We start from the raw sequence: 23982 nt of genomic DNA on the forward strand, positions 1-23982 counted from the left end.
ACACACGCAGCCACGGTGGTACGAATGGAAAATGATGCCTCAAAAAAACTAAACGGAATAAATTAAAAAGAAATCAACCTTGAGTAGAAGAAAATTCCATGAGGACGATGAGTTTGTACCCGTGGAGTTTTAAGAGGGGAGGTCGGCCGACTTCCTCTGGACTCGCCATGACTTTTCTTTTTTTCCCCCCTATCTGCTACCTCAAATCGAGCTCACACACATTTTTATTTTATCCCTCAACTTTGTTTCTTGCGGCGGATGCCCTTTCTTCGCAAATCTGCAGCGACTAAAAAAAAAAAAAAAAAAAGGAGAGAGAGAGAGAGAGGAAATGTCACAGGCTCTGTCTGCAGATCCATCTGCCCTTTGTAAGCTCGAGCAAAGAGACTGTTTCCCCCTCATCTCCTTTGGCAAGCTTAGTGGCGGGGGGGAGGTCGCGGGAGGGGGTACGAGTTGGGCAACAGGGAGGCACAGGACGTGGATGAGCGGAACAGCGGAGGAGGCTCTGTGAAATAGACGGAGAAAAGCATGGGGGCCGCGGGGGTGACCGGGAGTCAAACAGAGTTATTTGGAGAGAAAAACTTCACATTTACCGAAAAAAAGAAGGGAAAAAACAAGAAGGGTGAGGACTGTTTACTGGGAAACCTTATTCTGTCAATATGATTAAGAGCAAGTGTTTTTTTTTGTATTCAGGGGGAAACGGCATTGCTCTTTGGCAACAACAAGCGACAGTCCTGCAGACTAAGGCGCAGAAACTAGCGAAGCAAAAGGGCTGAAAAGAAGGAAGCTGAAAACAAAAAGAAATGATTCCAGCTGCTGGTATGCGAGACCTTCCCCTGCGCGGGAAGCCGAGCCGCGGGTGGCACGGAGAGACGAGCTGGAACGCCGCGGCGCGCAAGTTTTTACTCCACCAAGCCGCATCCCCTCCATACGAACAAACATCTAATAAGTGTAAACAAGCGGCGTGAGGACGGCGAGAGAGGAGGAGGAGGAGGAGGAGATCAAAGAGGAGAGCGCGGAGAGAAAGGTGGAGGGGGCCGAGTCGTATTAAGAAGCATTTGCGCGGTTCAAAGGGGAGCTTCTGCGGCCGGATTTATGATGTCGGGCGAGATAAAGGGGATGTGTCAGGGAGACCTGCTCCTATGGAGAACGGGAACAAGTCCATTAAGGCCCCAAAAATAGACGCGCTCTGTAACTGCTTTGTCCTCGGCACCGCCGGCTCGGAGCGAAATGTTCCCTGACCATACAAAGCACATCTGGCTATTTGTGCGTAATGTGTGCGCGGGGAGCGACGGAGAGGGAGCGGATGAGACGTAATGGCTGAGGAATCGCCGCGATCGGCTTTGCCCGAGGGAAAAAAAACAAAGCAGATTTGGACGCCTCGCTACGGCCAGGTATATTAGCAGCCGATAACATCTGGCACCTGGAAACAGATTGAGCCAGAGCGCAATTAATCTCGGGGCTAAAATGATCAGATGTTGGGCGCTGCGGCGGGACTTGAAGGAGCGTTACCTTCTGATTTTTATTTTATTTTATTTATTTATTTATTTATTTTTTTTTGGGGGGGGGGGGGGGGGAGAGTCTCAATCAAAAAAGCTCTGGGTTAAATAGACAAGCAATACGTGCAGCTTTTCTTGCTGCTCGCACTTACGTCACGGTCGGAAGCAGGTTTGGAAGTGGGGGATAAATATAGACAGTAAATGTGGTGTTTGTGCCCCCCCTCTCTCCATTAAAAAAAAAAAAAAAAAAAAAAAACACACAGCAATCAGAATTACACTTCAATGTGCCGGTGCGGAGTGAAACAAGAGCGAGGCGAGGAACAAGCCTTTTCACTTTAAAGCGATGCACTTTGGCAATCACACGGCCCCGGTAGCCCCGTCGCAAGTGAAAGGATTTGGGTGTTTAATGCATTCCTGCCCTCTATTCACGGCACAAGACGACTTTATGCGGGGCGACACTCCACTTCAACAGTTTAGGGGGTTTGGCAGGCCGAGCGTATGAAAGACGGAGGTGTCTTTAAAAGCGCGGCGCTGAAGTACAGTGAGCGCCGGTCGGAGGTGACTGAGCCATGAAAACGCATGCATTCCTGGGCCTTATCGTCCACTAACAGCTGCCCACCCACCCACGCACTCAACCCCTCCCCTCCCTCATTCGCTTGGGGGGGCGGGGTGACGCTTCTCTTCTGCCTCTGTCTTACTTTTACTTGCTAACCTGTAGGAGCGGCGCCTTTAGCCGGACCATCAACCGAGCACAGTTGATGGTCCGGCTAAAGCAAATCGCTCCCGTGCTTGGGTGCGCAGGCCACCGTAACTCACTGGCAAGCTCAGGATGGGGAGAGAGAGTGAAAGACGCTGCAATCTACATTGCAACCACTTGATGTTGCTGTTCCCTCTTCAAAATCTCCAAAATATTACCCACTCGACCTTTGACCACCTTTCTAACGATCTGCAATGTGATTTGATTAAGAACAAAGGCGTGCACGAGTCACTGACAGGTGACGGCCATGACTCCGACGAACGACAGAGCGCGTCGCGGTCAGGTTCGATCGCAGGCGTTCCACAAGCGTCCGAGTTTAACGAAGACTCACTGGCTGGTGAATATCACCAACGTGCTTCCTCTTGTCAACAGACGCGATCTCAATACAGAGAAAGCTGGATATTTTTGCTTACTGTCACGACCCGGCTTGTTTTGTTAGCGAGAGACCCCTCGGATCACGGCTTCAAGGGCGGGGGGGGGGGGGGGGGAGACGATTATTTCCAAGTGGGTAATGAGGAGACTGGACGAGCAGAGAGCATTAGGCAAGAAGTGCACATCAGCAGCCCTCTGCCAAATTAAGGCAAAAAATTATGTCTCTTTAAAGGGTAGCATCAAACACTCCGACTCATTTGCGACCGCATCACCCACGTGTGCGAGTGCGTGCGTCTACTTGCAGAAGACTAAAAACACACTGTGGTGCGCTTTCTATTCTCCCCGCAGCCTCCCAACGGCTCCTATACAGATTTAGAGCGAGAGGAGGGACTGAAGAGCACTGTAGTGCTCATTCCAACACACACACACACACACACACACACACACACACACACACACACACACACACACACACACACACACACACACACACACACACACACACACACACACACACACACACACACACACACACACACGGAAGTCCTGAAACTCTCGAGGACCACGGATAATGTGCATTCCCACCGGAACACTTTCATAATTCAGCCAGAGCGGAATCAGACATACTGTCTTTTGTCGTCATTAAATTACTCATTGCGTAACCTTTTGTTGCGCACAAACCCCCCCCGCCCCCTCCTCCGTTTGTGTTTTCCCCCTGCTGATGTCGCAGAGGAACAGCGACACAAAGAGGTTATTTGTACAGGACTAACGAGGAGATACAAGCCCAGTTGGAGGAGGCCGGGCCGCTGAGGCGTCGCGTCAGTCTGAGGTGAAAGGCTGCAGCACCGCAGCGTTTTTTTTGGTTGCAGCTCCTGCACTCTGACACGACGTGGGTGTCAGCGCAGGCCCTCCACCGTCTGAGGAGGTTGGACGACTCCGAAATTAAACGAAGGTGCCGTTCGTGCGTGTGCGTCCGATCTTTCCTCGCACATGCTCAGTGCAGACCTCCTGCGTTGCGTCTTTTAAGAAGATAAGCCGCTGAATAAACAAATGGCGTAATGAGATTTTCGGAACGCTTTCCTCCTCTGCCAGGTAAGAGCTCCACGAGCAACACTCGCACTCGCTTGCTCATCTCGTAGGTAAAAGAAGAAAAAAAAAAAAAAAAAACGGGCAAGCCGGGACACAATTGAGCTTTGCTTTCATCCGAATCCAAAATAGATTGCCGACGCGGTCTACGCGCACGGAACAGTGTCCCGCTGATGAACACGCGGGCATGCTCCCGTAACGTCCGACCGCCTCTCCGAAAGCGGCGCGTTCCGCTCACTGATCCTCAATGATGAGCCGAGGACGTGCAGAAAAACAGGCGCGCAGATGACGACTTGTATAACACTTAGCCGCGGTTCGACAACGCGCAGGAAACTCGCGCATCCAGCTAAACCATTAAAAGAAAGGGGAAAAACACACACACACACGCACACACACACCACCAACACACACACACACACACACACACACACACAAACACGCAGGAGCTAATGAGCAGTTGTGTGTTTGCAGACAATGCTCAAACTTAAAAAGGAAGTAGAAATGATACTCGGCAGAGGAGTCGGGGTTGGGGGTTGAGGTGTGTGTGTGTGTGGGGGGGGGCGTGGGGGGGGTTCCGCCTTGTAGATAAATCCAGTAGCGCAGGAAGCAGGCAGGAGTCGGAGCTCCACCTTGCATTAGCACCCATAGTTGTCCGTTTATTCGGCTGACAAATAAAGAAGCAGAGCAGGGAGGGAACGAAGGACAACGCAAGATATTTATTCGTGTGGTTACACGTCAACGCAACTAACCGCGCAAATAAATGTCTCACCGCGATGATGGACAGCGGTGACAACGGGCGGCGTGAACGGTGGGGGAAAATATCAGCACATTTACATACTGGGTGCCAGTCAAAGCACCGGTGAAACAACTCAGTGTGTCAAGAGTCATTTCAACAAAGAGCTAAATATGGCGGGGCTTCAAAGACACTGATTTTGCTGTAACTTTGCATTAGCTCATTTTCAACTGACATTAAAGCACATGTTTCTATTTATCCCATTTCTAACTCCATCCATCTGCTGCTGCTCCGGCCCCTCCGTCAAATGTTGGAACCCATTGTGGCCCCACCAGTGAGAAGCTTGCCCACCCCTGATCTAAATGAATGTTTACGTCCGTGTTTAAGAACAACTAGAGTTTCCACAGCAGAAAGCTTTGTGTCTGACCATGACGTGGTCACAGCGTTGATATATATATTTTTTTCCCCCACAACCTCCGAAATGTTGCTAATTCCGCCTGCCTCACTCCGACCGAAAGCGCGAAATGCAGAGCGGGTGTAGGTGTGGCGACGGCCAGGAGCGGCAATCGGCAGAGCCATTAATCATAACCGGTGGCACGCTGGATATTTTCTGAGGCCGTCGCAGAGAGGAGGGAGGTGGGGGGTGCCAAGCTGAATGTGGCTTTCCGTGGCAGCTGGCAGCGACGGTGACGCTGCGCTATAGGAACGTGTCACTGCACGTTAGTTTGGCGATTAAACAAAACAAACAGACAGAGGAGACGAGGAGAGGAATGAAAAGCAAAGCAGAGGGGTGGGAGGTGGGAGGGGAGGGGAGGGGAGGTGGGGTAAATGCTGATGCAGTATAACAAAAGGACCAAATACAATGGAAAGAATTTGCCGTGCGCGCTCCATAGAAGACGAGTACAAGCTTGAACTGGGAAAGAGAAAAAAACAACAACAAACAAAACAGACTTTTTTCCTTCTTTTTTTTTGACGGCGATTTTACTCAACAAAGCGGCTGAAAAAGAAAAAGCAATCAGTCGCTGCGAGGCGTAAGCGAGCTGACGCTGCCTGGGCCACTTTCTGCAACGGCTTCGCGACACGTCGGGGCGGCGCCAGGCAAACGGACGCGTGCGATTCTCCTGGAGGACGACGGGCCAGGTAGCCGAGGCTGGGGGTGTGGGGGAGGGGGGGAGGGTAGGGCGGCAGCATGAGGTCAGTCCTGTGCTGGAGATAATGAGACACTTTGGACGGCTGTGGCCGTGAGACACAGCGTTTCAAAAGCCTCGAGATGGCAACACTTAAAGCGAGGCTTTTAAAGTCACAAGGGGTGTGGGGGTGGGTGGGGTGGGCGGGGGGGTCTTTCAAGTGCGCATGGAAACAATTAAATCACACAATGGCCCAAACTGGGGGTTTTTTTCTCACTCACACGGCCCCAAATCATTGAGGACGGTAACTCCCAGCCGTCCTCGGACCGTTACAATGGAAGTGTGGAGACTTTACGGGAATGATTTTGCTGTCGTTGGTGAGCTTCCCACATAACTGCTTTACTGTGTGCTATTCATACTGAACAACAAAACAACCGCCGCGGCACTAAACTAAAATGCAATTATCCGCCACTGATGAATCCACCCTTAAAAAAAATAAAAAAATAAAAAAATAGGCGATGCCGCCACTCTGACTCGACAGCACGAAATAAATAATTTAAGACGTCGTGTTGATGAGCTATTAAGACCGTGGACTAAAATTAGGAAGAGGGATCATGGCGTTTGATGGTGTGTAACTGTTTTATGGGACTGTGTGGCAGCGGGCGGGGGGGGCAAGCACGCTGGCAGCTCAATGAGCCGTGGGAGCGCCGGCATCGAGCGCTCGGTGGGGTCTTTCCATAGAACGGGGGTGAAACTATCAGGGGGGGGGGCTCGATGCTGAACCGTAATGGCTCGCTCTTAATGGTTTGCCGCCAGGGGCCAACGTTCATTACTCTCCGCGTGGGGGGAAGAGATACTCGGAGGGCGCACGTCAGAAGTTGAGGGAGCTCCACTCGGAGGGGCGGGGGGGGGGGGGGGGGCAGCTCTGGTCGTCTCCCTTCACACCGTCTCGGAGATGGAAGTGGCTTACAGGGAAGCAAGCAGGGAGGGTTAGAGGGGCGGCTAATAGAATTCCACAAGCTTTTTCTTTGCAGTTTTATAACAGCGCTAATCAATTAGCGGCTGCAGGAATGGAGTACGGCCCAGCTGGGAGAGAGAGAGAGAAAGAATTCTCCACGACGACATTCTTTTGCCTTTCCTCCACTGGGCTATACACTGCAGCCCCGCACACTTGCTCAGCTCTAACCACACACACACACACACACACACACACACACACACACACACACACACACACACACACACACACACACACACACACACACACACACACACACACACACACACACAAAATCGTTTTATAATCATCGAAGACACTCAAACATTAAGAAAAAAAACCCAAACAGGCCAGGCTGCGAGCGGGTAGAGGAGACCCAGTTTCCTGAAGAACCCTCACCTACGTTGCCGAAAACAGACCAAAGGGGAGCTGTCAGCAGAGGCGGATTAATGAGTATGAATGAAAACACAAACTCAAAGCATGAACAAAGCGCGCACACAAACAGCCAAACAGATTGTTGGCTTTTCCCGCATCTCCCGGGAGCTCATTTCACAAGACTTTACCTTCAAGTCAAATCAGACAGGTAAACAAAACCGGTACCCGAGCAGCCAATGTGCCGTGCAGCTCGAAAAAACAAACAAAAAACCACACTTTCCCGCCCTCCTTTAACCTGTTTCTCTGCTTTCAGCGTATGTGCGCGAACGCAGCCAAAGCGTCTGGAAATGCGAACCATTTATCTGGGGGAGCCTGCGGCAAAGCACACAAACATGTGTCCTTCCGCGCTCTTGCACAGGCGTACACAAGCACACACACGCTGGCGACAATGGCGGGGGGGTGGGGGGAAGGGGGTGGGTAGTCTGCGTAAAGAGAAGTGGAGGATGCACGCTGGGAGCCTGAGAAGATGTGAGGACGCCAGATAAGGAAGGGGGAGAATAACAGGATGGAGAGCCAGGATGCATGCATGACTATGGACCCGAGCGCAGCCGCCCGGCCCCCCCTTTGTGTTCCCGTCTGCCCCCGAGCCATTTCCTGTAGCCCCCTGAACGGGGGGGAGGCGATCACCTTTGTTTGGTTAAACAATTGAAAGGAGCCTGAAAGGGTTGGCCGACTTTTTTTATTTATTTTTTTTTCTTTGCTGCATGTCGGTGCGTATCCTAAAAAATTTAAATCTCAACGGCTGACCGACTTGGAGAGTCTGGCTCAACCAACAGAGGCCCCCCCCACCCCTCCCAACCATCAGAAAAATCTAAAAGCGCTGCGCGTTACCGCTACTGTTACTGTTGGCAGGCCGTCCGTCAAACAACAATACCAGGAAGGGACCGACTGTCAGGGGGGGGGGAAACAACAGAGGAAGAGGGAGGAGGAAGGAAAAGCTGGAGCTGTCAGCGTGACTGGAGAAGATAACGCACACGGCGCTTCCTGTCCGTTCGCTCGTGACCACTGACGCCACAGAGGAGCGGAATACCCCCCCCCGCCGACAATCACTCCAACACGCATGGTTAATTGCCGCCGCCCCACCACCGGGGGTTCAAGATCACACTTCTTTTGTATTCAACACCAAAGGAGTCATTGACCATTTACCAGCGTTCTGAATCCAGGGCAAACAAAGCACAATTGTTTGAGGAATCATCCTGCTCGGAGTGGAGCTCAGCGGAAACGGAGATTCTGACCTCAAAGTAAAGTTAGAATCTCGTATTTTTATAGTCAAATACGAAAAAGAAAAAAGAAAAAAAAGGAAAGAAAAAAAAGGCCCAAGACGTGAGCCAACTCCTAACGTGCGCTGTCAATATTCGGTGTGCCTGCAGTGATTCGTGGCGAGGAACAGAGGGGAGCAGCAGGAGCCTGCCAGAAGTCTCATATTCAGAATGTCAACAAACATATCGGGGGAGTCGTGGGGGACTATTTAATGCGTTTGGTAGGTGGAGACGTGACAGAATGAAAGACAACCCTCTCTATAATCGGGGAAGGACAGCCCTTCATTATGACAAGAACGCATTGATGCCACGAAAACAAAGGCGGAAGCACACAGGAACATTCGTTATATTCAACTTCAATGCAATTTTTTTTGTTGTTTTTTTTTTCCCCCCCCGCCACCGACAGGCAGATTAAAAACAAGCGGATAAGTTAAAAGACACGCCTCCCTGTGGCGCCGTCGTCGAAAGATTTAAAGGTGGAAAAAACATTAAAACATTAGTATTTCAAACACAGCGGGGCTGCAAATTAATGACTTTCTTGACAGCCTGTTAATCTGTTGATCATTGCAACAATTATTCCACTGACCAAATTACAAATTGCATAGTTACTTAACGACCCTTGTTCAGATTTTTTTTTTTTTTTGACTCAACTCGGACAACAGAACAGAAGTTTCGGACTTTGATTTTGTCCCCCAAACAACGCCATTGTTTCCACGTTGAAGGGTGCTTAGATACGCCTCAGTAGGTGGGCTGCAGTTCGTAACACGAGACCAGCAGACGGCAGCGTCCCAAAAACCTTGCTGGGCGGATGAGGAAGGCATTAATTCAACCCCGAGGCCGCTTCACACACCAGTTTGTTTTGTTAATGTATTGGATTTTTATTCCATAGGAAACAATAAACAATAAATCTTTGATGAGGACGGTTCACTTCCATCCGTCTGCGCCTAATGTACAGCAACCCGGTGAAAACTGAAGTGTGCGGAGGTACATCTGAAGCTAATGCACACCAACATCAATAAAACAGGGAGGGAGAGGGGGGGGGCAAGGGGGCCGTTGGAAACACTATATATGCAAAACAATTCAAGAGAGACACAAACTGGCATCTGCAAAAAAAAAAAGTGCATCGCTCGCCGCGTCGAGCGGTTTCAGTGATCGACATATCGCCTCGTGTTATGAACGCTGAAGGACAAATATGTTGCATTGTAAAAAAAAAAAAAGAAAACAAAAAAAGCCTAGCGTCTCCAGGCACGGGGGAGCTTGCCCGGGCTTGCGCCGCGAAACTCAAGTCCTCAGGTGTGAAAACACACGGGCTGGTTTTACCCGTCTGGTCCAGTCCGTGAGGTTAAACCAGTCTAGCTTAACGCGACGCGACCCATGAGAATTTTCCACTCTCCGTTAGGTGGTGATGTGCTGCCGGAACGCAAATAGCAAATGAGAAGCCGTGGGGCGCGGAGAGCACTTAACACCGTAGGACAGCACTTTCCTGATGCGTTGACATTAAGAGAGTTGTGGACCGAGCACTGCTGAGATTCTCAAACAAACAACATTCCTACCAAGACGCCCGTTTCTCACATTTACGCCTGAGTATGAGGTTATGTTTTTGGTTTTGCAGGATTGAGTGGCTCAAGCCTAATAAATTATTTAGGTTAGAAACTTCCTCATTGCTATGGCTGTTTTGATTGAGTTGTAATGCGAATATTCCTCCGTCATCAGCGTGATGCCCGACCTGACTTTGAAGCAGACTCGCGTCAATGTCACTTTTATGAAAATCACAAAGCAGGAGAACCAAGAGAAAAAGACACATGGTGTTCACTGTGTTCATGTTTGTGTCGCTCACTGAAAGGATGTGATTAGCAGCAATTAAAAAGTCAGCAGCCAGTCACAACTTTTGGCTGCCAAAGGCTGCGGTTTTTTCCACTCGTTCCAAGAACGGTGGCGGTAAACATCAGTTGGGAACTGAATTCAAGTATCCAAGAGAGAGCGATCATCTTTTGTTTCATTTTCCTCTGACTAAATAGAATTTGGTGAAATTAAAATATGGCTTATACGATGTCTCAACAAATTGTGAGGCATTTAATTGCAGATTTACTTCACTGTTTAGAACATGCTGCAAAAGAAGAAGCTCAGCCGTGCACTGAGAAGGGTCACTTTCGGTGCGCGTTACATAAGTACTGCTCGCACTATACTTATGTGGTTTTGCATCGACCCGCCACAGAAGAGGGCTGGGGAGGTGGGGGCGTGGGGGGTGGCAATTTTTAAACAAGCCACAAACGTACGCACGTGCAAAAAACACAGCCGGCAGGTGCCGGGACAGCGCTGCTTCCCTCCCCTGCTTTCAGCCTGGGAGTGATCAAGTGGAACACCGAGCGCATACCAGGGTCCTGAGCACAGACAGTAGGAGCTGAGCTGATGCAAAGCGACAGACCACGTAGCAGGCCTTTAATGTCACCACTGGTCCTCAACATGAAAGAGGCAATGTAGCCCCAAGGCTGAATGTTTTTTTGCCACACGTACTTTCATACGAGCGGAGGGGCCACTGCACGAGAAGAAAACAAATGGAGAAGACTGCAGATCAGAGAAAGGAACACAAAGATGGCAAAAAATAAGAGAGGGTGCCGGCGCTGAAGAGTCACTCCGCTAAAATAAATAGGTAGAAAGGCAACGGCAGGACAAAGTGACTCATTCCCCTGTGGGAGAATTTATTTTTTATTTCTATTTCCAGTGGAAAATGACATAAAATGAACAGAGGAGGGAAGGGAAACTGGCTGCGCAGGTTAAGGACAGACAAGGGAGGCGGAGCAACGTGAGGCAAAGGGTGTGTGTCACGTGACACGCATGATGATGATGATGAGGATGAGAGAGGAGAAGGAGCAGAGGTACGGGGGACGGACAGGGTCATCAAGAGTCGAGACAGCTGGATAAAAACTAAAAGGTGGCTCCCTTCACAAACACCTCCCCAAACCCATGTCAGCCGCTCCCCAGGAGGGAGCCGCCGCTGGACCGGGGAGAGGAAGCCGAGGATTAGAGAGGACAGAGCGAGACAAGTCAATAGACAAGTATCTCCTGCTGCAGCGGGGGCTTCACCTTCACGTGTCAACAAGTGCTGGCAACCCTGGCACCTCGCTGCTGCCCGCACCTGTCTCCCCGGCTGCGCCCGTGCCCCCCGGGCACTTTGAAACTTTTCCTAGAGGGCCAGACAAATTTAGGAGCCGGTCTGAAATCAAGCCGTCAAGTGCGGGGGATTGTACACACAATCCGCAATAAATAGCTCCGTGAGTCAGGACTTTAAGACACTGACTTGCGTCACCGAGTGAGTGTGTCCAGACCTGTGCGACTTTAAAAAAAAAAAAAAATAATAAAAGGAGAACAAACTTTGGCAGGGGAGCTTCCGTGCCGTTCAAAACAATAACAAAGGAAGTGACGTGGGTCTGTTTAGTGTTCCGAGCTGTGAGTGAGAGAAACTGTAGCCACTTCCCTGAGATGTGACGTCCAACCACGGCGTCAAAATGGAAAAAACAAAACAGTCGGCACCAGTGCTGCATTCTTTCAGGTACTTTATTTCCTTTCCTGTATCCAATAGCATGCCTCCGTATGTCCCAAGAACCGGCTGCACTTCCAGGAAACGCATTTTTGTTTCACGGGTTCACATTTTTGATGGATCGCGGCACAACGGCAGCCCGTGTTGCACGTCCATCGTCTACGCAAAATATAGTGAAGCGTACGTGCTTTCAATTCCTTGCATGTTAATATACAGTCAGGCGACAATTACCCGGAAATGGCCCGTAATTGGCTTCGCGCGCTAGACTGCAAGATACAAAAAGGTAAACGTGTTCACATTTTCCCGCTTCAAAAGACATGAAAACGACTCCAGTGGGGGGAAAAAAAATAAGCATCAACGTGCTCGTCTTTTAATCAGTGATTGCAATTCCCTGGTAATTGCGACACAGGCAGAGGGTTATAAATGGAGGCTTCTTTAGCAGAGACAATAAGCCGAGTGATGATTGCATTATGTAAAAACGCATACCAGTGTCTTGGATTTGTGCCACAGACACCACTTGTCTGCACAGTTGTGTGAGAAATGGTAGGAATGACCCAGTGTGTGTGTGTGTGTGTGTGTGGTTCATTAAAGGACAAAAAGACATTGTGCATCATTAGCTGAGGGGGAGGAAGGGAGAGACAGAGGACTGGAGTGTTGAGCTGAGGGAGGGGTCAGTGACCTTCCTCAGAATCATTGCGATGACCTAATTCACAGCACACAGGAATCCTCTGTCACCCCCCCTCCCCCCCCTCCCCCATGTTTTTTATCATGTTCACCATCGTCCTCCCTTTGCTCAACTGCTCCACTTGTCTCTTTCCCCCTTGGCGATGGTTCAACTGAGCGGGGACGACACTGGCGCTCACGAGGCCTTTCACAATCGCAGCACATTCTCCACTGCCGGCTACGTGTGGGACTCTTTCGCGGCAGCCTCGCCTACATCAGTCTCGGCGCTAAAGAGGCTCTTCTATTTTTTTCCCCCCGTTCCACCGGTTAAGTCCTAATCATACAAGACCACATTGTTTCTGCTCTCCAACCTGCACACAGATAGCGGCAGGGAGACTTGAGCCACGCCACAAACAAACACGAAGCCGAGTGAAGACACACAAGACACACACGCGGCTGTTCCACTCGCTGCGCCGTGCAGGATTTGATACTTTATGGGTACACACAGTGAAAGAAATGGGAGAAAAGCGAACATGGAGTACTTTAAGATTTCATAATGAGCAATTCAATTTAAAGATTTATTTGAAATAAAAGGTTTAAACTCCATAGTGTTAGCTTCTATATTTGTTTCCAGTTAAAATCGGTATAACAAATGTCACAAGAATTTTTTTTAAGCAAAAAAAAAAAATCAAAATCTACATTTAATCTCGAACTTATAATAAAGAAATTAGTGAGGGACTTTGTAGAACAAAAACACACAACAAGAAAGCGAGTCAAACAATAGTAATCATGAATAACCACTATGTCACAACTAACAACACACAGTTACATTCTGGTGCTGCGGTGGAACCTCGACTCATCCCGCACAGCCTCGCTGCTGCTTTGGCCCTTAGGGGAGGTGATGGCAGCAGCGGAATCTCTTGCAAGGCCTCACAGAAACAACACAGGTGCGGGACAGGTAAATTACTCATCTCAGATTTATTGCGCAGCCTACAACTAGCGGAACAAGGCAGTGGAAGCAAACCACAGAACTACTGACTCGTCATGTGAGGTTGAAAAAAAAAGGGGCAGTACAAAAAATATATATTTCTAGCACATGCAGCCAAAAAAAATCCAAATCTTAAAGAGTTCGTATGAGCGTTTAATAACACCGCTGCCGATGTCTTCCACACAAAGCGGACTCGACACGCACGATGCGAGAGTGTGTGGGGTAAACAAACACCAGGCTGGAGGTTAAGTGGTCCGACTGTGCTCCCGGTAAAATTCCTGCGCCGGCTGCCAACGCTCAGTTGCCATTCCTCCTCTGAAGGGAGAGTGAAATGAATGCAGAGAGGTGGGCGAGTTTGAGAGGAACAGAGCAGGCATTCAGTTCCTTTTGCACCTTCTTTTCTGTGATCAAATAAATGGGTGAGAAAACAGGAAATGGTACCAAATGTTGCTGGTGGGATTTTTCCTTTTCAGTCGTTTTCTTCTTCTTTTATGAATAAGAATGATTGTCGGAGGCTACGGCGGAGAGACTTTCACAGCGAACAAAGACGTCGGCGGTGCGAGGCAATGAGAGGGTCGACGGAGAGCGTGGAGGGAGGGGAGGGGGTTGCAGTCGAGTTATTCGAAGCACTCCAAGAATGTAGCAGGGTGTGACCCGCCAATGCACACAAGCGGCAACTTAAGAATATGCTGGGAAATGTTGCGAGTTTGCGCAAAATGCACGGCGTGGCTGAGGGAGGCGAGGATTCACCCCGTCAGATCACACGGCGCAGAACAGGAGCGGCTTTGTGGAGGCCAAAGAGAAGAAAGCAGCAGAATAAAGAAATAAAGAAATAAGTCCTGAAACCATGGCTGAAAACAACCCGGTGGCTCATCTCCCTCACAGTCCTTCCCTGCCTTAACTGCTGTGTTGTTGTTTTTTTGCATATAGCACAAAATGCGAGGCGAATAACATGCTAAAGCTGTCGTGTCTCCGGTCCTCCGTGATGAAAGGAGCGGGTTGTGTCAGGAAGCTATTGTGACATAATTGTTACAACATGTACTCATTTGTTCTTCTTGTGCTACCCGTCACATCCGCACGCATGTTCGGTGCTTGCCGGCCTGTTGCGTCTCCGCTGTGCCTTTCTGTCAGATGCGAGAGGCAGCGGCAAACGGCGATGTCGCCATATGTGTGTAAATAACCAGCTGGCCAAGGTGGACCGACTTTAGACTGCAGTTTTTAGAAAGCAGCTGCCGTCAGTAGGAGCTTGATTAAGAGGACAAGGAAAAGATTTTGAGTCTGAGGAGAACCAGATCACAGAAACCAGATCTTCTACTGTGGGTAGAGTCAGGCAGATATTATGCTACACTTGTGTCTGAGGCTTTTAATATTCCACGTATATAAAAAAACAAACATTTGCTTCTCCAAAATTTCCAACGTCGCCATGTTTTTCCAACTTCCCTCGTTTAGTTGTGGCTGGTGATTCACCGGTGTAAATCAACAGGGTGGCACGAAAACAAGCCCGCTGTCATCATGTCCGAGTAAAAACAGGCTTTGAGCGGTGGTTCTCCGAGGAAGCAAATATTAGAAAATACCCAGGGGTAAAATATAGTCGCACTGCTGCGTTCATGTTGATTTACAGCTATCGTTAATTGGGGAGAAGATCTCTTTTTGGAGACGGCGAGCCAAACAGCCAGGCAGACGTGAGTGAGGCCAGGCCGAGGCAACAGCGATAAGGGGGCCTCTGCATTCACGGGACCCAGGCCTGAGATAAGCGCCCTGAGCTGTCTTTGGACGACTTTATCATACAGTAGCCAGTGGCGGGTGGCAACGCTGGGGCTGGAGTGGGGCCAGAGGAGCAAAAGGAGCCCCCGGAGTGGGAGTTAGAACGGGGACTGGAACTGGCCGGTGGCTCTGGAGGCGGCTGTGCAGGAGGAGAGATGCAGAGGAACGGCCAGAGCTGTGGCCTTTTCTTCCTGTTTTTCCGAAACTCCCTCTATCTCTACTAGTCAGCCGTGCGACACTATCACATTTACTATCAAGAAGGAGCGATAAAGACAAAAAAACAACAACTGAGAGCAAGAGAGACAAACGAAGGGAGAAAACTATAAAGAAATATCCGCTAATTCTACTCTCTCACCCTCTCGTGGTAACGGTTCAGTAAACCAGCTCACAAAATGGCTTGCGTTTAATTAAATTCCAACTTATAAGTGGTGCTTTGGGAGCGAGAGAGAGGAAAAGGGCCGGTGCAGGAGGATTATCTGGTTTTCACTCGCAACCACAGTGAAACTCCTCGGCCCTTCCTGGGTCTGGCCCCCCACCCCCAAGTCCTCGCCGCCCAACCGGTGTCTGTCTGTGACTCTCTCGTGTCTCCGAGCTGCATCTTACTCGCCGAACTGTGCTCAATCTTGTTAGCGGCTAAATTGATTGCATGTCAGAGGTTAGTGCAGGTCTGGCCCCGCACTGACAAACGCAGAGGGTCGGCCTGCAACAGGAGAGAAAACAGCCAGGGCAGCGCAGACAAAGACAGGGGGGCGGCGCACCGCACGGCCAGAAAAATGGGACATTGTGTGAAAAAAAAAAAAAAAACTAAAGGCATTCTCCCATTTATCAAAATCTACCCTCTGAACAGTCTCTCCCAGAGGAGCGCTCCCCATCACTGGCACAGCAGTGGACAGCAGACTGTTTGGTCCTCTGCACGCTGACAGCTCTCCAGGGAAGGTTCTGTCATGGCACACAAAGACAAACAAGCAAAAAAAGAAAGAAAAGGGAGGGAAAAAAACACTGTGCAATGATGTGTTGCCGGAATCAGAGAGAAAGTGGTACAACCCATTGCGTCACTAAGCAAACTGAGCATAAAGATGAAGCCGACAATAAATATTTTAAGTTCCATTTCCACCGTCTTATTTTTTTTGCGGGGGACCCCTTTTGCCACGATTGGTGGCAACAAAAAAAAAAGTCCCCACTTTCTCCCATCACTCTGCTGTTCCTGCTAGCTTACAACAGCGCCCGCAGTTCACTGCGAGGCAACATCTCTGGATGTTATATGGGCTGTCTACTCCTGCCAAGAGAAAAATATAGCAATTTGAAGCAGCTTGTTGGCTGGCAGATCGTAAAGGGGAGAGGAGCAAAAAAAAGCCGTAGCAGGTGTCACCTCAGGCAGATGAACAACTGCAACGCAAGGGGGATTCAAAAGGGAGCCTGTCACTCTGCCAAAGTGACCTTGAGTGACTACGCACACACAGGGAACATAACAGGCACATCCATGCCACTGAAGTGGGGCGGGGGCGGTCTGCATACCCAAGGGTGGTGTCAACTTTCTACTACTGGGGGAAACAGCTGTGTAGATGCGCAGCTGTCAGGAGGTTGTGCTCCCAGCATTCTGGGGCGAGTCTGCAGCATTGTCCTGCCATCGGTTCCATTTCTGTTTGCGTAACGGTGCACTTAATGTGACCGCGGAAGGGGTCTCCGATATATCCAAGCGCCACTGTAAATCCACAGACGAAAAAAGGCGAAATATTTGTTTCCAGCCAGAGACAAAGTGCTACGTAGTTAGAAAGTCTCTTTCATTTTTCGATGACTTCACGCTGACAGAATCTCTGTCGGTTTCTTCTCGAGCGTCAATAGCTTTTTAAGCAGCACCTGCTCTCTGCTAGAGGGCTTAACAAAGTGTGTGCGGCAGAAGTGAGTGAGGAGTCCGCTATATATCCACGACAGACCGAGCAACGCGTACAGACACACGCACACCAAAATAACTTTGGATCAAGAGTCACACCACACGTTAAAAGATTCCCTTCTGGAGTGAATTCCGCCTCGAGGAATTCCAGACGAGTGTGAGATTTCCTGCCGTCAGATAGCACAGTGACAGAACAAGCTTTGTTTGACCAACAACACAAGGGATATCATTCAACTGCACTTGATTCTCATCGTACAATTACTTAAAAGTTAAAAGCCGATGTTAGCCAAGTGTATTCACCAAGGTTTGTAAACACAATGAAAAGTTGCATTTCTTTTCTCTTAATAATGACAACTGCAGGCTGGATTGCACATTTGGTTCCAGTTTGGGTGTGGTCAGTTTAAACCAGCACGGGACAGGGAGTGGGAGGAGGGCTGGCTTAGTATCGCATCGGGGCTTCGGCTCTGTCCAAAGCAAAGCAAACAGCCACTAACAGAAACCAGACAGCAACGCAGGCCCTTCACTGCACCGGGTGGCTTTCATCACACATACACGCAAAGTCTGGCCGAGGGAGAGAGTTTGGGTTGGTGCTGTGGAAACCCCTTGTAAACCCCACAGATTTGAGAGGCTTTGGAGAAGTGAGACTAATGCCGAGTGGTCACAAGTGCCACAAGCATGATTTCTTTAACGCCACAGCGGGAAAAGTTTTATCCGTTTACTGTCTCATGAGAGCCGAGCAGCAACAGACCAGCATTGGAGGGCTGATTTGTGGAAGAACGATAAACCAGTTCACTTTGAAGCTAAAGCCACATGGCAATTATACAAAGCAAAAAAAGAAAAAAATACCTAAACTGGTGTAGAAGAATAGTTTTAACCACGTTTTTGTTTTTTTGTTTTTTGCAGAAACACAGGCTACAGCTCATTTACCAGATGTGTCACACCAGATGATTTCACAAATGGTGAAAAATGTTTCAACATTTTAAATTTGAATATGAATGAATTATTTTAGCAGAGCAACATTCAAAATAGTGACAACTAATGCAGCACTTTTGCTCATTTGTTGCAAATCTGATTTTCTATTGTAGGAGTTAACAGATTTAAGACACATAATAACATATTAGTTTAGCAAAAAAAACTAATGACCAAAAAAGACAGTTTGCTGGTGGGGGTGAACGCTACTGGGTTAAAGGGGAGATACAGAGAGCCTGTGCGACTTCTCTTTTCGATATAAGTGAGGAAATTATATGGGTTATGATTATGGGGGCTGGAGTCAGAAAATATGAGTCGACAAAAAAAGGCCTGCCTCCTGACTCAGCCGTTAATTAAATACAAGAAAATGCCTGTTGAAATTTAAAAGTCATCGAAACCCTTTAAATATGTATTTGAAGGGTTGCTTACCTGGACATATTTTGTCTTTTTTTTTTTTTTAGCGACAATCGGGTAGCCACAATATCACAAACGCGTTGTCGCCTCAAAAATATATATAACTTCGGTTGCCGACCAATTCTTCTGGGCCTCATTTTTGATAACACTTCAAATTTCCTACACACCGCATGCTGTGCCATTCGGTGGCTGCCTGGTGCATTCTTTCAGCAGGTCGGATTTTACGATACTCGTGCTTACTCTTGATTCAAACATCTGTTTGGCAATGCTGAGATTTATTTGGTCGAAGGCGGTCTCCCTGCCGGTGCATAACAGTGTTTGTTTTGTTTTTGTTTTTTGTCGCCCGTCAAGGCGGCGAGGAAAATCTTTGCCGACCGGTTTTGCAACTACATACCGCGGAGCCTACGCATCTGAACATGCCACTGAAACTATGAGGAAGGCGGTGTACCTCACGCCCTGCGAGATCCCCGGAGAGATCGCTCCAAAAAAAAAATAATAATACGCAAGGTGTTGTTTTTTTAATTTATTTTTTTATTTTGATATTTATTTTTATCCCTGCCGTGGTAACCGACCGGTTCGCCCCAGTCATGCGGCAGGAGGACGGTCTGCTCGGGGGTCTGTGGCGCTCTCTAGTGTCCCTCGTTCAGTCACATACAACCACAAGTCCAACCTTTCGCTAGAGGCGAAGCCGATGCCCACCCCCTCTCAAGATTTACGGCGAAAAGGAGTCGCCCGAACCAGAATCGGCAACAAAAACACGTCGAGGGGAGAGCGAGCCCCTCTGGACGGCGACATAAAGGGGGGGACGCATTTTTTTGGTAGCGCACGCTTGACTGGCAAAAACACGACGGCTGCTGCAGCAGCAGAGGGAGAATATCAGCGACATATGCGTCCGTGGCTTAATGAAAACTATCATGTGGCTCAAAGCCGATATAAATGCGAGCCCTCAATCGGGCAGAGTAAAAAAAAAAAAAAGTTAGACGTTGTGGGTCATTTTGATACCCCCTCCTCCTTCCCAGCAGCCACTCACTAGCTATTGTTTGGGCAACAAGCAGACACATTCCACCGTGCTCCAAAGCTCGGCCGCTGGGCAACGACTGATACGACCCTTCGTAAGCACACAACAGGGACTGGGTGGAGAATTCAACTTTTGTTAGGACTTTTTCGCGCATTTATCCGAAGGGACGTGTTCTTTGCGCCTGGTTAAAGCCGTGTCTAACTTACCACCGAAGCCTCCCGAAGGAGTTGAGCGAAACGACGACACCCAGAGCCGCTAGCTTGAAATGTGGCTAACACCAGCTAGATTCGCCGAGGAACGTGGAATCAGGCCCCCCCACCCCCAGTTTAAAGATTAAACCAAAATTTGCTCTCGGTCAGCCGAAAGTAGGTTTCAAAACTTGTCAACGAACCAGTTTCGTGGGTAGACGGAGTGCCACAGGCCGTTTCTATCCCCCTTAACCAGCGACAGAAAGTTTTTGTAATGGCACCTCAAAGTCGAGAGTGTAGTTGAACTCCGTGGAAGCTCAGCGCTAGCAACTCTCACTCTCAACTGGGCTTAAACAAACTCAGACTGGCTAGCACCGGAGTTCTAGTTTCGGTCAAATGTGCCACAGGAAGTACGAACTGGTACAACGTCTGCGGCGGACAGTAGCATCGGGGTGTATACGATGTTGTTTTGCGGGCAGGGTCGCCCGGCGAAGCGGTGCCAGGACCGGACCCCGCCGCGCCGCGGTCACGCTTTCGCCCCACAAGACGGAGCAACCACCCGCTTACCTTCGTCGAGGAGCCGTTCTAGGTGCGTGAAGATGCCACAGAGGTTTGGCAAACTGGTCATGAGCTTCTTCTCGTTTAATAACTGCATCAAATAGTCGGGACTCGGCCTCGGTCGCTCCTTCACTTCGACCTCTCCGACCATCATGTTTGCGACGAGAAGCGGGGAAGAAACCACAGCGAAAGACAGAATCCTCTTTTAGGGGAAAAAAAGAACAAAAACGAAAAACAAAAAAAAAACTTGAGGGTCCAATCCCTCGCTTCCCTCCTCCTTGTGGCGAGAAGACTGTGTAACCCCCCTTAGAAATGCAGGTCTGGTTCGTTCTTGATCTCTGCGCGGAGAAGGGACAAAAAAAGAAACCGTTATCTTCCTCCCGAACACTCGTGCGCCGTAACTCTCCTCTACGCTGTGTGCGCTCGGGGACGTGCGATTCCACCACTGTAGGCGCCAGCGTCTCTTCCACTGGAAAGGTTCCCTCCCCCTCGACGACCATTGGCCAACGGGGCTTTCATGGGACTAATTTGTCATCCAATGAGCACCCGTATGTCTGCCAGAGGGCGGTGGGCGGAGTGGCTGGCGGAGTGACGGGCAGGGACGACAGCCAATCGGTGGCGGTGTGCAGGAACGCGCACAACTGCCCTGAAGTGGTGTCAACACATTACCGGTAACTTACTTTTTTTTTTTTGCCTTTCGCTCACCGACGGCAAGCATTTCCAGTTTCCCACAATATTTCTGTTTCGCAATCCATCTGCTCTGTTCCCCAAACACTGCAACGCGAGCACATTGAGTTTGTGAGAAATGGAATTTAAAGTTGCAAGTTCTCTTTTCAAAAGAAAGTCCTCTCTTTTCTTCCATGATCCTGTTTGTCTTGTGTTGCCGTTCCTTTTCCCTCACAAAAGTTATTACTGCCACAGTGACCTGACCAAAAAAATGAGTAAAGTCTGAAATGTGACACAGGGTTATTTGAACAACGGAAGAAAGAATAACAACATAATTCCATTCTAGAAGCATGTATTAGTGTAACTGTGTGTTGATGTTCTAATCAGTGGCTTGGCTAACAGATATTTGGTTTACACTCATTCACTGTCCCAGACTATCAAGGCCAGTTTCCACAATGGTAGATTTTCATATTATTTAGGATGTCGGAACATTATTTTAAAAAAGGGCGAGGGAGTGTTACCCTGTGCATTCCATATTTGGCATGTTGCCTGTTGTTACTCAAGACTTGGGCATGTAATCTGTCTTGGGACCGATTGATCATCGTTCCACTAATCAATAGAGCCTTTTCATTGTCCTGTCCTTGGGAGGACCTTTCTACTTATCCTCTGAAGATTAACATACCTGATCAATGGAACACAAACCAGCTGCCCCCGGTTTTTCACGTCCCACTTAGTGTGAAAATAAACCACAACTGCTCCTGTTTGATTTTAACAGTTGCTGGCTGCGAGTGGCCTAACTAAATCTGAGCCCTCACCTTGGCCTCTATCCAATTTGTCCGCTTAGTGCTCGCCCACTCATATATTTGTAAAAGTGGTCCCCACGCTGGGTTCACACATGAATAAGCAGCTGCCCTCTGACCCTTTGGCTGCAGTTTGTCAACACCTTTGGTATTGAGAATATAGTTGTTAAATCGAAACCCTTAGCATTACCATAGCAATAAATTGATGTAACAAAACTAAATGTATCCCTTTGAACACATTTGATTTAATTGCCTCAAAAGTTATTGCCTACCAAGACATATGACACACTTGAAACACAGTAGCCCAGCTTTGACAGTATTTCAATATGGAGGAGAATTGATGTAGAACCATACAGATACTTAGAATCAGAGATCCAGTGTCTCTGCATTGATCAGCCTGCGTCCCAGTGTGTCACAGTTTTCAGTGCAAAGGCTGCTCTTCTAAATACTTCCTTTCTTGTCAGCAGAAGTTGTAAACCGACCAAGGCTGCTGCAGTGTAGACCACAGGTTTAAAAATAAAGATGCCGGTGCATTGTTTTATAGCTTGTTACATTTAAAGCTGCAGGTATCCAGAAAACAACCTGTTCACAATTCTTCTGCATTAAATGTTGTTTATACACACCAAACATTATGTAATTGTTTTATATGTATATATATATATATACATATATATATATATATATATATATATACATATATATATACATATATATATATATATATACATATATATATATATATAAAATCAGAATATAGAATTAGATAATAATTCAAAATGAATGAATGATTCAAAATGAGTGTGCATGAGTAGCATGCAAAACACGTTTTAGGCCCATAGAAACAACAGGGAAAAAAAATGTTTTGGCTGCAAACCCCCCCCCCACATTCCCTTTAGTGCACAAAGAAATGATTGAGACCATTTTACTTGATCTTGTTCTTCTAGCTATTTTCTTGCGGGGTTGCCACAGTGGATCATCTGTATCGCCCTGGATTGTCCCTGGACATTAAAGGTGGTGATTAAAAAAACAACAACAAACAAACAAAAACATAAGCAGGAAATTGTCACCTGTGTGCAGATGATGCAATTGACTTCATCAGAGTCACAAAGGAAGCCGAACAATGCAAGCGTCTCTGAGTTCTGCTGGGGCTTTTTTTGCCCAACTTTTGCAATCTAAATGCTAAATTCTTGCAGTTAAGTAAAGACTTGATGGCAGCACGCGATTCCTGGAATACTTATGAACAGTCAGCGAGCCTTAACCCAATAGCATGTAAATCTTTTTTATCATAGTCTTAATAATCAAGAATAATTACCATGAAACTTAGGAAAAGATGTATACACTATACATTTGGTTTAAAGGACGCGTCACATGACATTGTGTTCTTGTAACAAATTAGAACTTAATAGCCGAATATCTACTGCCCATCTGTGACACTTCAAACAGTGTGGGTTTTACATAAAGTCTTGTTTGTACCTCCACCAATTTAAGGAAAATTCATTATTAGTCCTGGCATCCCAGTGGTCTGCCGTATCAGCACGCGATCTTAAAGCAGGGACGATAAAAGATCCCTTGACGTCAAACACTGATAAGTGATGTCGGTGGATAAGAGCGGCAGAAACCCCAGTTTTCATGTGACTTAGAGATAGCTTAATTGTCCACGGTGTTGACTTTATGTTTCTTTTTTATTCCCGCTCCCTTAATCTTTAAATGCAGGCGATGCAAGAAGTCACCGGCGTCCTGCATCAAAAATAATCTGGCATTTACTTTGAGCTTTGAAAATGGGCTTAGTTCTTATCTCAGTGTTACGTCGTGGTAATTTCCTACTTTTGCTGGCGCTCGTTCATTTGACTTGGGTCACATGCGCGTGTTTGTGTTTGTGTGTGTGCCAAACAGAAACGCTGATGGGCAGGGCTATGGGAGAAGTAGATGTGGCGACAGAAGAGAGCACACCCAAACTTGAGCTGCACGCTCCGTGAGCCTGCGCGTGCCCGTGTCTTCTGAAAGCCTGAGAGCGAACAGGAAGGATATTAATCCCCCTTTTTTGCTCCCCCTGCCCTTGTGTTTTTTGTCATTTTTAATAACACGCTTTCTATTCAACAATTAATCCAATTAACAAGGATCCAGATAATTAATGAACACGCGTTTAGCCTCTTTTGAAGAGAGGCTGTTAGCTCACTCACAATAAGCTTTGAGAGCGCCCTGGGTTTTCAACTCAAAGTATGTTGAGGGAACAATGGGGTCCTCAGTAGGGGCCCCTGTAACT

General features: G+C 48.2%; 1 protein-coding gene and 1 long non-coding RNA gene across 5 annotated transcripts in view; one reads left to right on the forward strand and one right to left on the reverse strand.

Moving 5' to 3' along the window:
• Positions 1-20706, reverse strand: part of qkia (QKI, KH domain containing, RNA binding a) — a 72072-nt gene extending 51366 nt beyond the window's left edge. The window contains exon 1 of one of the 3 annotated variants that reach the window (XM_076018007.1): positions 20263-20703. In XM_076018007.1, coding sequence (XP_075874122.1) covers positions 20263-20407 — 145 coding nt within the window. In that variant the 5' untranslated portion in view covers positions 20408-20703. Of the gene's footprint in view, positions 1-20262 lie in introns of all 3 variants that reach the window. The other 2 variants (XM_076018008.1, XM_076018009.1) reach the window with 2 other exon arrangements.
• LOC142883265 (uncharacterized) lies at positions 7910-10065 on the forward strand. 2 transcript variants are annotated; one of them, XR_012926030.1, is made up of 3 exons: positions 7910-8244; positions 8374-9246; positions 9875-9899. It is a non-coding gene; the product is annotated as an uncharacterized LOC142883265 (long non-coding RNA). The 2 variants fall into 2 exon arrangements; XR_012926029.1 differs by having other exon boundaries at positions 8374-10065.
• Positions 20707-23982: the final 3276 nt, after the last annotated feature.

This window comes from Nelusetta ayraudi, unplaced genomic scaffold, assembly GCF_046127955.1.
Source record: "Nelusetta ayraudi isolate G7.1 ecotype Tasmania unplaced genomic scaffold, CSIRO-AGI_Nayr_v1 ptg000007l, whole genome shotgun sequence".
In the NCBI taxonomy this organism is placed as follows: domain Eukaryota; kingdom Metazoa; phylum Chordata; class Actinopteri; order Tetraodontiformes; family Monacanthidae; genus Nelusetta; species Nelusetta ayraudi.